General features: G+C 46.4%; 1 protein-coding gene across 44 annotated transcripts in view; it reads right to left on the bottom strand.

The window, feature by feature from the left end:
* EPB41 (erythrocyte membrane protein band 4.1) overlaps positions 1-14,258 on the bottom strand; it is a 94,648-nt gene that overhangs the window by 20,589 nt on the left and 59,801 nt on the right. For 8 of the 44 annotated variants that reach the window (XM_039564681.1, XM_019293794.3, XM_019293775.3 and 5 more), the window contains exons 11-18: positions 13,940-14,112; positions 12,300-12,416; positions 10,937-11,065; positions 7,931-8,136; positions 6,110-6,166; positions 5,954-5,998; positions 5,130-5,192; positions 1,990-2,169 (exon numbers count right to left, since the gene is read on the bottom strand). In XM_039564681.1, the coding sequence (XP_039420615.1) occupies positions 1,990-2,169; positions 5,130-5,192; positions 5,954-5,998; positions 6,110-6,166; positions 7,931-8,136; positions 10,937-11,065; positions 12,300-12,416; positions 13,940-14,112 (970 nt within the window). Of the gene's footprint in view, positions 1-13; positions 65-1,989; positions 2,170-5,129; positions 5,193-5,953; positions 5,999-6,109; positions 6,167-7,930; positions 8,137-9,627; positions 9,745-10,936; positions 11,066-12,299; positions 12,417-13,939; positions 14,113-14,258 lie in introns of all 44 variants that reach the window. The other 36 variants (XM_039564684.1, XM_039564671.1, XM_039564687.1 and 33 more) reach the window with 19 other exon arrangements.

Raw genomic sequence — 14,258 nt, 5'->3', positions numbered from 1 at the left:
GCAGCAGCTTTACCTCAAGCCCACCAACCTGTCTCTCAGAAGATGGGACAGTGACTTTCTTGACCTGGACACACAAAGCGTGTTAAGGTTCAGTTGTCTCATAATAAAACATACAGGAATAGCAGAAAAGTGGCCCCTGGCAAAAAACCCTTTGGCCACTAAGGCAGGGTGAAGGTACCACCATGAACAGGAGCAATGGCTTTGCACAATGATTTACCATCCTTAAGTTACCATCTGATTTATGATCCTTCAACACATGCAGGTGAGGGAAAACTTTCTCCCCAGTCAGTGCCTGGGGAAGATGCATTTCTGGAAGTTCATAGCAGGACATGGCCACCTCCAAGTGAGATCACTTCAAAGAGGACCAGATTAAGAAGAAATTTCCAGAAATGCAAATCCTGGGCTGACACCAATTCTTGCAGTGCTGCAGACCCACTGCAGCCTTAGGTGGGACAAGCCCACACCATCCAGTTACGGTGACCAGCAGCCCTCCAAGATCTCAGTGTGGTCACCTTGCAAGAAGTTCTTCATAAAAACCAAGAATAACATTGTTGAACTGAATTTGTGGAGCTTGAGAGCCTCTGCTCTATCCCACCCACACCCCAAAACCCACGTGGCACTGTGAACAGAGCTCTGCCACCCACACTCCTGGGGAATCTATGCTGAGGCTCAGCAAGAGGGCAAAGTCCATCCGTATGTTAAACAGGGTAATCCCAATGATAGATTGCCCAGAGCAGCTGTGGCTGCCCCTGGATCCCTGGAAGTGTCCAAGGCCAGGTTGGACAAGACTTGGAGCAGCCTGGGACAGAGGAAGGGGTTCCTGCCCATGGCAGGGAGTGGCTTTAAATTCCCTTCCAACCCAAACCATTCTGAGATTCTCTAACAACCAACCCTGACTAAGTTCGTTTTGGGGATCTCATTTTTCTAGCAGGCAAAAAAAGCCCTTTAGCTGTCCTGGCTGTACTCCGAGCTTTGAGGAGCCTGTAGTAAACTTGGTGTTAAAGCCTTTGTATGTGTTCCAATAACCCTCCATCCACTGCAAGATTATTTCCTGATTATAAGTATCTGCCTTGTTTGAAGATTAAATACTAGTTCATCTGCAGGGCTGTGGGACAGAAAGGGAAAAACTGGGCATTCAACCAGGAGAGTCTTCAATTGCCCCTACTTGCAGTCAGGATGCAATTTCTCTGTTGCAATAAAAAATTGCATTTACTACTTAAAAGACTGATTACCACAGGCACTAACTACAGTTTTACTCACAAGCTCCAAATCTGAGCCAGTTATCACCAATATGACACAGAGGTGTCTGTTAGCCAAGAAGAAACCAGTTGGTGACTGGTTTTTCCTTGAAAAATTACCTTTTTAAGGAAATTAGCTGAGAAACTGTGAGTGTATGTGGTTACTAACATACAGTTCCTGGAAGGAGGGAGATTCCTATCATGTTTGAACAGCCCTGCTGTGGCCACCCAAGGAGTCTTCTCGAAGCCTCCACAGCAGATCACCACCTGGAGTTCCTAATGCAAGTCTAAACCCAATGACACACCAGATTAAGTGGAGAATAAAGTGAATTTGGAAAAATCAGCCCATCCCATTGCAGATAACCCAGTGCTTCTCCACTGGGTTATCTGCAATATTACCTCTGAAGTAATAATTTAGGTCTTTGGATTTCTGGCTTGCCAGGGATTTTTCCACATTTTGGGGAGATCCAGGAATGAGCCAGTCCCCAAATCAGCCACGGGAAGTGCTCTCTAGCATCACACTGACAGCAACACTTCAAATGCCAGCTAAGGGATTCTTATATCCTTCTCTACCAAAAAATCAGATTTTTATGACACTGTGACTAAAGCTTTGATTCTCTCAGAGAACATTCTGCATGTTACAAGTCACTACTAACTGTTACAATTCAAAATAAGCAGAAGCTAAGGGGAGCTGAGGCTGAACCCCACACTGCAAAGCCGCCCCTTGGACACCCTGTGCCGAGGTACTCACTCCATCCACTCCCGTGGGAATCTGCCCGTTGACGTTGAGGCTTCGGAAAGGGGAGTGAGTGGACAAACGCTTGTCCCACTCACTCGGCCGAGGCTCCGGGACGGACTCCATGAAGTTCTTCTTCAACTCACTGATGTTGGCATGGTGCTTCTTTATTTCTTCCTGGGTCTTATCTAGATCCTATCAGCAAAAGGACAGGGTAAGTGAGGGGACACAGAGAGGCTTGGGACTGCCTAAGCTGTGCTTAGCAAAGCTGCGCTCAGCAGAGCTGCTGCCGACTTCCCAAACTGTGCTCACACTGCAAACACACAAAGGGAGCATCCTCTCTCCTCCTCTTGGATTAACTGGGATAAACAGCAATCACGGAACGGGGTCTCCTCCAGGAGCGGGAGATGCCATTGGTTCATCTCAAGCTACACCAAACCAGATGACAGCTGAGCTGGAAACTCATGGATTTTCCCCAAACGGGATTCTTTAAAGTTGCCAGACTAGGTTTGTTTGGGTTATTTAAATTAACATCTTTAAACTGTGTGGGTTTGCTTTCTTTTCCCTCTGCTAGCCTGAGTATTTCCAGGTATCAATACAATTAATGATCAAGAAAATGTTTTCCCAATTTTATTTACTCTCTTCATACCTGTTTCTCTTTTATCCTAGCAGGAATTATCTTTCCTTCTAGAATATCCCCATTAGCATTTTTCTTCTCCCTCTCATCTCATTCCTCCAGGAGCTACCATAGGAGGTTTTAGACTTCAGAAATGAAGATGAGATGATTTTTTTTGAAAAAAAAATCAAACAGAAAATTTATTTTATGCTCGATCAATCAAGAAACTCCTGCTAAAATTTTTCATCTGGAAAAGGTCACGTTTTTACTCTTTGATGCCAGTTTACAGAATAAACACACAGACTTCAAGGCAAGTCAACTTGTTGAAAGTAGTTCTTCCTTGCATGCAAACCAGAGGTTGTAGAAAAGAAAGCTTTTGCATAAGCCAAACAACAACTTTTCTGGACAGGGCCAAAAAGCAGCAAGAAAGGGGGAAATCAAGATCAGTGAAAGCATCGCCGGGAAATTTCATTGTTTTTGTGCTTTTAGTTGTTACTCAGCCCATCGATTTCAGAAGATGGGACAGCAAACGCAGCCCTAAAGGAGGGGCCTTCCCAAAGATCTTCATTCCTGCCGCTCACCAAGAACACAACACCCTCCCTCCACAGAGCTAGACCCCAAATGCCTCTTTAACAATATTTACTCTTTTTGGCACAGTTCTGGGGGGAAAATAACAAATTTTGGCTTCCATCCTAGATGAAAGTACAAGGCAGGCGCCTGTTAGGTAGGAGAAGAAAGCAGAAATGAGTCTGCTGTGGACTCTGGGGTAAATCCCTGGCTGATCCAAGAACCCCACAGCTGCTCCTGGCTCAGAGAAGAGAGAAGGACCACCTTGGCTTTCCAGCACTGTGCAGGAGCAGGGCCTGGGAGGGCTGGCAGAGGAGCCAAAGCCACGAGGAGCTACGTGGAGCTGGGTCTGGGGAGCACCTTGAGGAACCAGCTTGCTCAGCATCACCCTTTTCCTCCTGTTTTGCCCTTTCTGCAGGAACCCGGAGCACGTGGAGCATTAAAAGGCTTTCAGTAAAAACAACAGGCAGCTTCAGGAGGGTGATGTCTGCCAGGAAAATATCTGATCTGCCAAGTGCATGGATTAAAAAAATAAGGGAGTAAAGGGGGTCAGCCCAGTTGTAGGGGAGGGCTGGAGCACCTGCAACAGAACTGTGGGAAGGGGAGTGGGGAGGGAAAGGGCTCAGAGGCAAGTATTGCACTGACAGGAAAAAGGGGGTTAGAAGCAATGACAAAGCTCTCTTTGGGGTTGGGGAATTGGAGCTGTTTGAGTTGGGTGAAAAAGCAACAGGCACGGTCTTCAGAGCGCTCTGGCAGTGGCCGAACTCTGCCTGTCATGTGCAGACCCTTCACTTGTGACTCAAAGCTCTATGTAGTAGCAGTCAAAAAAAAAAAAAAACCAACAAAAAACAACAAAAAAAAAAACCCTCCAAAGAAACCCACACAGAAGCTGCAAAACTTTGAACATTCTGATGAGGAGAATGCAGTTAGTACACTCCACTTTCAAGAGATACCACCAGGGAAACTCTATAAGCTGCTGGTGGCTGCAAGTTTGAGTAGAAACACATTACACAGGACCAGAGTATCAGAAGCCACAAAACATCTGCCATAACAGAGTGTATTAAAAAAAATAAAATATATGATTGGCATGGTCTGTTCTGAGACTGAGCTTGGGTGAAAGCAAGTGCAAAGGGCTCCCAAATCCAAAGGGAACAGCTGTAATGTGGAAGGATGAGCCACCGGTGACCACTGAGCCTCTCTGTCAGATCCACAGGGACCTGGGACTGAGGTAGGATGAGGCCCAGGGGTGGTGAGGCGGTTCAAGGCCAGGAAGGGCTGGGAGGAGGATGGAAAAGCTGTAAACACCACTGCAGCATCCAAAAGGATCCCTCCTGCCTGAAGCAACATGGACATTGTGGTGGCCTGGACACCACAGAGTTGACAATTTCACGGAATCCTGGAATGGTTTGGGTTGGAAGGGAACTTAAAGCCCATCCCATTCTCCCCCTGCCATGGGCAGGGACACCTTCCACTATCCCAGGTGCTCCAAACCCCATCCAACCTGGCCTTGGGACACCTCCAGGGATGGGGCAGCCACAGCTGCTCTGGGCAATCTGTTCCAATTTCACCTGCAGCTCATCCTGAATTTTGTATTTTCACAGACTGACTTTTCCCCTAGGAAAATAATTTGTTTCAAGCAGTGAAAATCTGGTCCGTGAGCCCCCCATTACAATCCATGACCCCCTGAGCAGCCAGCGGATCCCAGAACAGATCTGAGCACTGCCAATCATGTATTTTGGGTAGGTATGAGAGAATGAAAGTCAGAAGAGGAAGAAGGAAGAAGGCCTGCACATCATCATGTTTACTGTCACCATGCAGAAGCACAATTAAAAAATCAAATCAAATCAAATCAAAAGGTCTTTCATGCAAGAGCATGCAAAAACAAAGGCAGCAGCAGAAGAGGAAGAAGTTCAGCGCAGATGCAGAAGGTTTAGCAAATGCAACTCAAAAAAAGCTTTGAGTTCATACAAACCTCCAACATTAAATTGCTATGCCTGATATAAATGTTTTCACCATCTAGCCTCTTTGATCTCTTCTGTGAAAATGAAAGAAAAGGGGAAAACAAAACAAACAAAAAAAGCACAAAAAATTAAAATGTTGGTCTTGCGGGATCGATAAATTGGCAAATTAAAAAGTTAACTTAAGGTTGGAAGTGCAGCGCTGTGGCAGCGTGGGGTGGGAATTCCCGCTGGGAATGGGGTCTGGCACATGGAGAATGGGAGATGCAATGAGTCCTTTAAAGAGACAGCTCCCAGGGGGCCTTGGCTCTGGCCACAAAGAGACAATTCCTGGTTTTCTGTGGAAGCCTCGAACAGTCACCACACCACATTCCTGAGAGATGCAGGCCCACCCTTGGGTTTGAGGCTGCACTGCCTGACGGCATTTTCACGAGGTCCCGAAGTGCACAGCAACTGCACCTTAACCACTTTCCCATCCTGGATGTTTCCCTATTACTTAATCAATACCAAAAAAGCTTTCTCCTGGTATGGTTTTTTTTTTTGCATTTCCTGCAATGCAGGCTACATTTAGTTTCTAACTAAGTTTCTTACAGAGAAGAAATTTCATAAATCAAACCAAGCGTGTTTCTTTTGAACATTCAACATGCATAATTTTAGCCATCAGATTGTCTATGGGACAAAAAGGTATTAATTTCCAAATCAAGTATTTGCTAGTTTAAAGAAAATCAACACCCCAACCTAAAGCCCATGAAGAAATTGGAGCATTGTCTTTTTAAACAGGTTACAGATGCATGAATGACATGGCAAATTTGGCTAGTGAAAGGGTAAAATGGCTAACCTTCCTCATTCTTATCAGCTCTTCCTCTTTTTCTGCAGGCTGCTGCTGTTGGGCAGTGATAAAAAAAAAAAAAAAAGAGTTGTTGGTTCATTTAACTACGTTGAACCTTGGAAAAAAAAAAGTGTGAACAACCTAAACTGAATTATTAGCACAAACCTGGGGCTGGGCACCATTCGTGGTGGGGACTGTGACCTCAATGTGTGTTTTCCTCACCTACATTTAAGAAATAAATTGGTAAAAACATTTCTCGTTAGTAGATTTGTTTCAAGAAACCATTTAGTTTCCAAACACGGCTGCATAAAGTTGGTTTTGAAGTGCTGGGGGAACATGCAAAAACCAACATGCAGCCCTGGGCAGGGGTTAATGACACGGCAGCTCCCCAGCACTCTGTTAGTCAACAGCATGTTAAATAATTCCTCCAGGTTGAGAATTATTTGTATTTGAAACCAGTGCTCTCCAGTGCTTCTGAAGAAGGGCTTCCCACTTGCATTAGCTTGGCCAGGCAATGTTTTCAAATGGCGTTTGCAGCTGGATCTCCCAGTGAAAATCCAAACAAAGCAACATGCTCAAATTAACACAGACCTTCCCAAACCCAGAAATTATTGGTTATATCACATGTATTATGTTGGCAGAGGCAGTAAGAACAGGCATAGCTACAAAACCAAGCCTAACATCACAAATTAAGTTCTTTCCTGTCCATAAGTAGAGAGCCAAGATTGTCTTAACACTCTAAGGGAAGTATTTTAGGGAAACTGGATTGCAAAGGACTCTGAAGGCAAAAGCATCAGTGGGTGTTAAAAGAAGTGATGCAGCTCCATTGGAGAAACAGTAAATTTGGCACGTTTAAATCCACAATTTCCTCCCACATCTATATTTAAAGGGGGAAAAAATCCAGTGTTTAAGCATTTAGGAAAAAACCTGCAATAAGTGAGATGGGATAAGTAAAATTTCCTCGTTCTCAGTGTAACATGAGGGAGGGGGAGCAGCTGGGCAGGAACAGCAGGGCAGGAATTCTATGCTCCGATTCCCACCCAACAGTGACAGCCTGAAGTTCCCTTCAGCATTTTCATTTAAAAACTACTGTTCACACAGGCCATGGGATTTTTTGAAGCAACTGCCCTTTCTTCACCTTCCTCTCCCAACCTTAATTAATAGGAATCTTCCCTGGAGATGTTCACACAAGACCTACTGTGTGATATGTTATAGAATATGTGGCTCCAGCAATGCTGAGAGCAGCTAAATTTTGGAGTAATGTGAAAATTGGGTCTCAAGGCAAACACTTCTGGTGCACCACTGCAAGGTTTCAATAAGTCAGTAAGATCTGCAGAATATTAAGGACACTGTAGTATCAACAATAACTTTGCACATTATTTCAACTTATTAGAACAGCACACACATATCAACCCCAGCAAAGACCTCAGGCACTTGTAGAAAGATCAAATAATGGTTAAAAGTACTGAATTTAAACAATAAACTCCCCAAGGTCTCACCAGTGCCATTTTCAACTAAAGTTTTAGTCCAGTTTGCAGCACTGTATTACCAGCTCTCCCAGCAAAAGCCTATCAATGTGAAAAACATTCTGGCGCTGAGCTGCAGACCAGATCCATTATCACTGATTTCACTGAATTCCCTCCTGCTGTCATACCAGGAATCGGGGGGTACAGCCTGACCACGGGTAAGCCCTGAACTCCAGTTCCATGACCACGTGCAGCTTTTGCCAGTGTTTTTAACCATCTATCAGCAGGCTGCACTTGCTTTGACTACAACCACCAAAACCCGTCTGCCCTGGAGCTCCTTCTTCTACCTGGAATGCCAGGGCTGGGATTTCCCTGGCACCCAGACCCCCATGCCTGCTCCAACGCAACACCTGGGAGAGGGATAAACCCCTCATCTCCCAGGACAGAGCTCCTGCTTTGGGGTGGCTTCTCGAGTGATGCTCCAGCCTGGCTCTTCCCAAGAGACCCTGCTCTGACCTACCCTTGAGGCATCCACTGGCTCCTTGGCTTTCTCCGGTGGAAATTCTTCACGTCTCACATCAAGTTTTGCTGTTTCCTTCCCTACTTTAGATGTGGCCACGTCCTTCACGTCAGGCTTAGCTGGGGCTGGCTCTGCGGGGTGGCTCTGAGCGATGGCCGGGGCTGAGGTGGGCCGGGGACTCCGCTCTGGGGTTATCACGGCCACTGCTGAGGATGGGGGACAGACAGGGACAAGGTTCAGAGCAGGTAATTTTTCAAAGCACTATGCAAAGTCTTTCCAAATTACAGTGCTGTCATTTAAAAAGAAAGGGAGAAGGAGGAGGAGGACAAAAGAAAAGGGAAAAGAAATAAAGATGTTGAGCAAAGCAGCTTGTGCGTTTAGTACGGGAGAGTTGAGATTATTTTCCTTATGGTTTAAAATAAAATCAAATAAAACCCCACACCATATGGTTTACAAAAAGCAAGCTTGCACTCTGCAGAGAAGCCACACCAGAAAGGCAAATCTATTTTTGACATTGTGCCATGGATTTCTGGGTCCTTCACACACAACTGACACAGACTCCACTCCAATGCAACTAGAAAAGACACAGCATGAGGAGTTCTGTACTCATGGGCATCTCCTCAACCAGAAACAGATGGCTTCTGGAAGAGAAAACACAGGCTTTCCTCTCTCTCCCCAAAAAATAATCAACAAGCATTGCTCTAGAAACCTTGTCAGCAACTTCCCGGTGGGTTTCAAGGCAGGCTGGGGCTGCGTGTCTGAACCGGGTATCTTCACGGCAGCGCGGTGGGAAGATACCCAGCACCTCCAGGCCAGTGACAGTGCAGAAATGAACAGCATGCTGCCAAAAATCATCTTTTCAGAGGATGACAGTCATAAATACAAGCACTAGGTCCACATAAAATCAACTGCCTACTCATTTCTTTCAATTCCTGATTTGCCAGGTAGTTGCCTGACCCCAAGGAAATATTCAAGCCAGAGCTGCATGACAAAGCAAGCCCAAATTAATTTCCTGTGTGTACCTAGGGATACAATAAGCTATTTGGTTCTCCTAATGTTGGTTTTTAGGGATGTTTCACTAAAATGATACCCTGTCACATAAAATATTATCTTTGACGTGGTCTCATATTCCCAAAGCCACAGTCTGCAGCAGGATCATACTGTGTATCCTATTCCGGCCAACAGGAGGTCACTTGTGTCCAGCCAGTCAGTCAAAGACACTAGAAAATTTGGTGTTAAAATAAAAATTGTAATTTCAAGCAACTCCTTAGTAAGAACTCCCGTTGTACTGAAAAGGTAACAACATCTCATCTGTGTCTTAACAAAACACAGAGAGCATAAAGTATCCACATGGCCAAAAATGTACAAGGTGGAGGGGAAAAAAAGAACCTGAGCTTCCAGAGATTGGAATTACACTTTCAAGACAAACTCCTGGACACCACATCCTGTTGTAAGCAACCTTAAAACCCACCCCACCACTGCCAGCTCCACTCTCTCCCTGCTCCTCAGCACAGCAGTTCATTTCTGTGACCCAGACACTGTGTTGGCCTCTTCGAAGGACAGTCGGTGCTGTGTCCCAGTGTATTTATGTCACGGAAGCAGTGACAGCTGCTGGGAAGGTTGTACAGAGGTGAGATGGCAGGGATGGCCGGGATGAGGAGGATGCTGGGAGTGCAAAGCTGTCATTGAGGTGGTACCTGACTCCTTCGGGAACGGTTCTAGTTCTCTCACCACCATCATTTTCTCTTCCTCCTCCTCCTCCTCCTCCTCCTCTTCAACTGGGCTTATCTCAATACTGCCAAGATCACGTTTGGCTAAAAAAGTTACGGATGTGTTAAAATGCCACCTTAAAGAGGAAGCAGCAATATTGCCACCAGTAAATCCGCAGGGCCACCTCTCTTGCTGCTCTCCCAGAGCATCAAGACATGTAGGAAAAATGGTAACAGACACCAAGCTTTTCCTGTGCCATCCAACAATGAGTTCTGGGCTGCCAGAACTGTATTTTAGTTACATTTTCCTGATTAACCACCTTTGGCTATTTTGACACATGATATAAACACAGTAAAAAGCACTGCCCCAAAATACGAGATATAAAACATAGGCTGGAACTGGATGATCCTTAAGGTCCCTTCCAACCCAAACCATTCCAGAATTCTATGACTGATCACCATCACCTCACCAACAGTCCCTACTGGGAGCAGAAAAGCCAGGATGAAGAAAAGTGCAGGAGGTTGATGAGAAGGGGCAGCTCCAGCAGGAGAGCCCTGGATGTGTTCGGGTCTGACACCAGCTGATGTTCCATCTGCTGCCATACATCCCATGGAATACAGAATCACAGAATCTGCGGAGTTCGAAGAGACCCACAGGGATCATCAAGTCCAACTCCTGGTCCTGCACAGGACATCCCACCTGGTGCCTGAAAGCGTTGTCCAAATGTTCCTGGAGCTCTGGCAGCCTTGGGGCCATGACCATCCTCCAGTGGTTTTCATACTAACCAAGGAAACACGGGATGTTCCCAGTTACCTCCCTCTATGGCTTCAACTTCCTCTTCCTGATAAAAAATAATCAACTCTGCTTTTAATTATGATTAATATGAATCTGCAGCAGCGATGTTGCTCTGACATCGTTCCCCAACTAGGGAAGTAGCAGCTCCCTAGCGAAGAAATTAAGTGGAATATAGGTGACCTCCAGCAGTCCCAGATCTCGTAACCTGATTTCCAGGCACTGCACGTTCCTACAGCTCAGGGGAACAAACCTCACAAGAAGGGACAGTATTGGAGGAGCATTAAGAGGCCACTGCACACTCATTTGCACACACAGCCAGGGCACGGCACCCCCTCACTGCACCCAGAGCACCTGAAAAGCAGCACACGGCAAGCCGGGGTGATTTTAGTGCCAACAAACAGCACCACAACCAGTGTAACCTCTGTCCTACAGCACTGCATCACTTCACCCCAGCAGCAACAGCACAGGAGCCACCGCTGCCAAACACCACTGCGGCTGTACCTGACCGCGGCTGCACCAGCTCCGCTGACTTTGGCTTGACAACAGGAACCTTAACCACCTCTACCTTCTCCTCCTCCTCTTCCTCCTCTGCAATGGGTTTCATTTCAAAAGTTTCAAGAGTGTGTTTGGCTAGAAAGAGGTTTGCAGGTGTTAATGGGGGGTGGGGACCCGCACAGACCCGCAACGGTCACCACAGCAAGGAGTGAGGAGATCCTTCTCCGTAGCTGGGAACAAGCAAGGAGGTTTGGAGGCAGCTCAATAGTAATTTCCCACCATGGAACTGTGTGTCAGTCTTTCTAATGCTGTCAGACCCAACAGTGTATTGGATGAGAGGAGAAAAGAACACAAAAATAAGCTTTACGGGCTCCTTGCCCAGGAAGGGAGACGTGGGACACATGAACAGCTCTTGAGCGTGGAACTAGGAAGGGCTCTGCCCACAAAGTCTGGAGGGAGGCAGGTGCTGGCTGGCAAAATCCAGGAAAAACACATCCAGATAAAATCCTATCTAAAACCTAGCATTTTTAATTGAACATATTTGAGTGATGAACTTCTAATCTACCCTGGTGTCTGAAATTCCCCATCTTCTGCTTTTACAGCACCGGGCTTTCTCCACCAGGAGATGCTGATTAGTGAGGATTCAAGGAATGCCCATGGTGGGGAAGTTTGCCACACCTCATGAAAACTTGATCTAGATACTAGAAAAGCAGTAATGCAGTCAAAAGTACGCCGTAAAAAATTCTGGGTGGGAGGAGGGTACCCGAAGCATTTGCATGCGAATTATATGCAGCCCTAACACACCACAGGTGGTCGCTACCCAAGTGATGAAGACTGCAATATTTGCAACACTGCTGCTGTGATACGAATATTCAAATCTGCTGCTGTACCTACACACCTCATAAGGACATTCATATTTATTAATAGTACCTATCCTAAGAGAAATACAAGCTCCACAGAGTAAAATGGGTAGCATTTCTCAAACCCCAAAAAAACCCCAACCCAAAATGGCAAGGAGGTCCTGGGATGAAGAATTTCAGAAGCTTCACAAGATGTTTCAAGATCAAACTTTAAAGTTTTCAAATCCATATATACAAAACTACCCAAATTTAACAAGAGAGTTCTCGAGTGCCAGCACATCCTAATCTTTTCCCTACCTCCCCACAAGAATTATGGTCTAATGAGGTGCAAAGTGGAAATTTAAGGAGTCTCCCAGAGCTGGGCTGTGTCACCTCACTGCAAAACTCTTCTTGCAAAGAAATGAAAAGAGAAAGCCACCAGATTTGGTGAAACTTGGAATTGTCAGGAACAAGCATGTAGAGGATAGGAAAGGCACTGCAGAGAGTTTCAGCCACCACCACAGCTATACCTGGCTTCTCTCGGATCTGATCCGCAGGTTTTGGTTCAGGAACCTCAACCACCACCACCTCCTTCTGCTTCTCTTCCTCTACGGTTCTGAACTCAACCTTTTGAGTCGCACGTTTAGCTGAAGAAATGGGGCACACATTAACGACCTCCCGCACAGCAAAGGCGCAGACATCAACGGGGGCAGGAGTGTCACATTCCCAGGCTGGCTCTTTTCCAAGCTCTGACATCCAGGTGTAGCACTGCAGCTGCGATTTCTCTACTCATCTGGGGTCAATGGCATGGGCGAGGGGAAACCAGCAGCACCAGTCCCCTCGCTGCTGTGCCCCGTGCCTGAGGAACTTCACATGCCCAGACCACAGGGAAGCTGGAATTTGGATTTGCTTTATGAAGCTTGAACCATCCCTTCCCTCCAGTTCTGAGGCACAAAGCCCAGGCTCAGGATGTCACTGAGCCCAGGAGCAAGGACAGCCTGGCTGCTGCTGGCCATGGGGTGCTGGGCAGCCCTGGTGCCCCCAGGCTGCAGCACAAATTCAGGGCTCGAAGCGACACGGTCCCTGCTCCATCAGGTGTCCGTGGTGCACAGGGATGCTCCTCTTTCCCTGGATCCTCACAGTGCACAGGGATGATACTCTTTCCCTGGATCTTAACACCCTGTGATACAGGTCACATGGATCAAACTTAGGCACTCCCTTTTCCATGCCTCACCTCCTCTACTGCTATCCATCTCTTTTAAAAATCTCAGGGATGAGCCCATCTGACTGACACACCTCAACTCCAACCTGAGCATTGCTTTAAGAGACACCAGAAAAGTTTCCATCGTGGCAAAAAATCTCCCCCTCATGTAAAACTATGGAATTTAAGAAGTTACATTAAACAAAACAAACAGAATGGCTTAATTCCCGATTTTCTAAAGGAAAATGCTTTGAGATTGAATGAAGAAATATCATTACAAACAGAACTTTGCCATAAGCCTTCAGCACCCGGCTACATTCTTTTCATCAGTGAGTTCTGCTGGGACCACCCTTGGCTTGCATTTTTGTATTGGGTCTGGCTGAGATGACGTTCATTTACCCGTAACAGCCCTCACACTGCTGTGATATTGAGATAAAAACTGGGAGAGGTAATGGGAAAAAGTACTGAACAATGTTAGAGAGTGGAACAATCGTGGAGAATTCTTCTTGTGATTGTGCTGAAGGGACAAGGGATTTGGTGTAAACTGTCCACTTTTGTTCTGTGTTGTGATGATGCTGTTATGGTTTTTGTAGGGGGAATTTTTGTTTTGGTTGGTTGGTTTTGTTGATGTGAATGAAGGTTGTGTGATGAAACAGAATTTTCTGAGTTGGAAGGGACCCACAAGGATCATCGAGTCCACCTCTTAAGTGAAGGACCTATATGGGGAACAAATCCATCCCTTTGGTGTTATCAGCACCCTGCTCTTACCAACTGAGCATCAATTCAGTCTCAGTACAGGCACATAATTCCTAAATATGTAAGGGGTGGGAACAAGGTCTTGTACTACAGTACAGTACAAGTTACGCCTGCATTTTTGTACAGCAGGGAATCCAGGTGTTCCTTAAGGAGTAATTCAGCATCCTAGTGATTCCAGAAGGGAGAGAGAAGATGCAGCAGGGACTCACTCACCTCCATCGAGGCTCCTGGACGCTCTCTTGCTGGCCGTGCGCTCGAACTGGGGCGCGGGCCGGTCGATCAGAGCACTCGCCTGCCGTGTCTGCGCCTGCGTCCGGCCACTGTAGCGGAACTTGGAGCCCAGCGCCAGGAACCTGCTCTTCGGGATGGCCTCGGTGGAAGTCAGCCTGAAAGACACACACACACCATTTAAAAATCACACCTCCAGGGCGAGGAAGGGGCATGTGAAGAGGAATTAAAATATACATTAAAGGAATCCCTTGCATCCACCCAGCCAAGAAAATGCACATACTAATAATGTCTCACATCTACA

Source organism: Corvus cornix, chromosome 23 (assembly GCF_000738735.6).
Source record: "Corvus cornix cornix isolate S_Up_H32 chromosome 23, ASM73873v5, whole genome shotgun sequence".
NCBI classification, from domain to species: Eukaryota; Metazoa; Chordata; class Aves; order Passeriformes; family Corvidae; genus Corvus; species Corvus cornix.
This window is presented reverse-complemented; position numbering and strand designations above follow the sequence as displayed.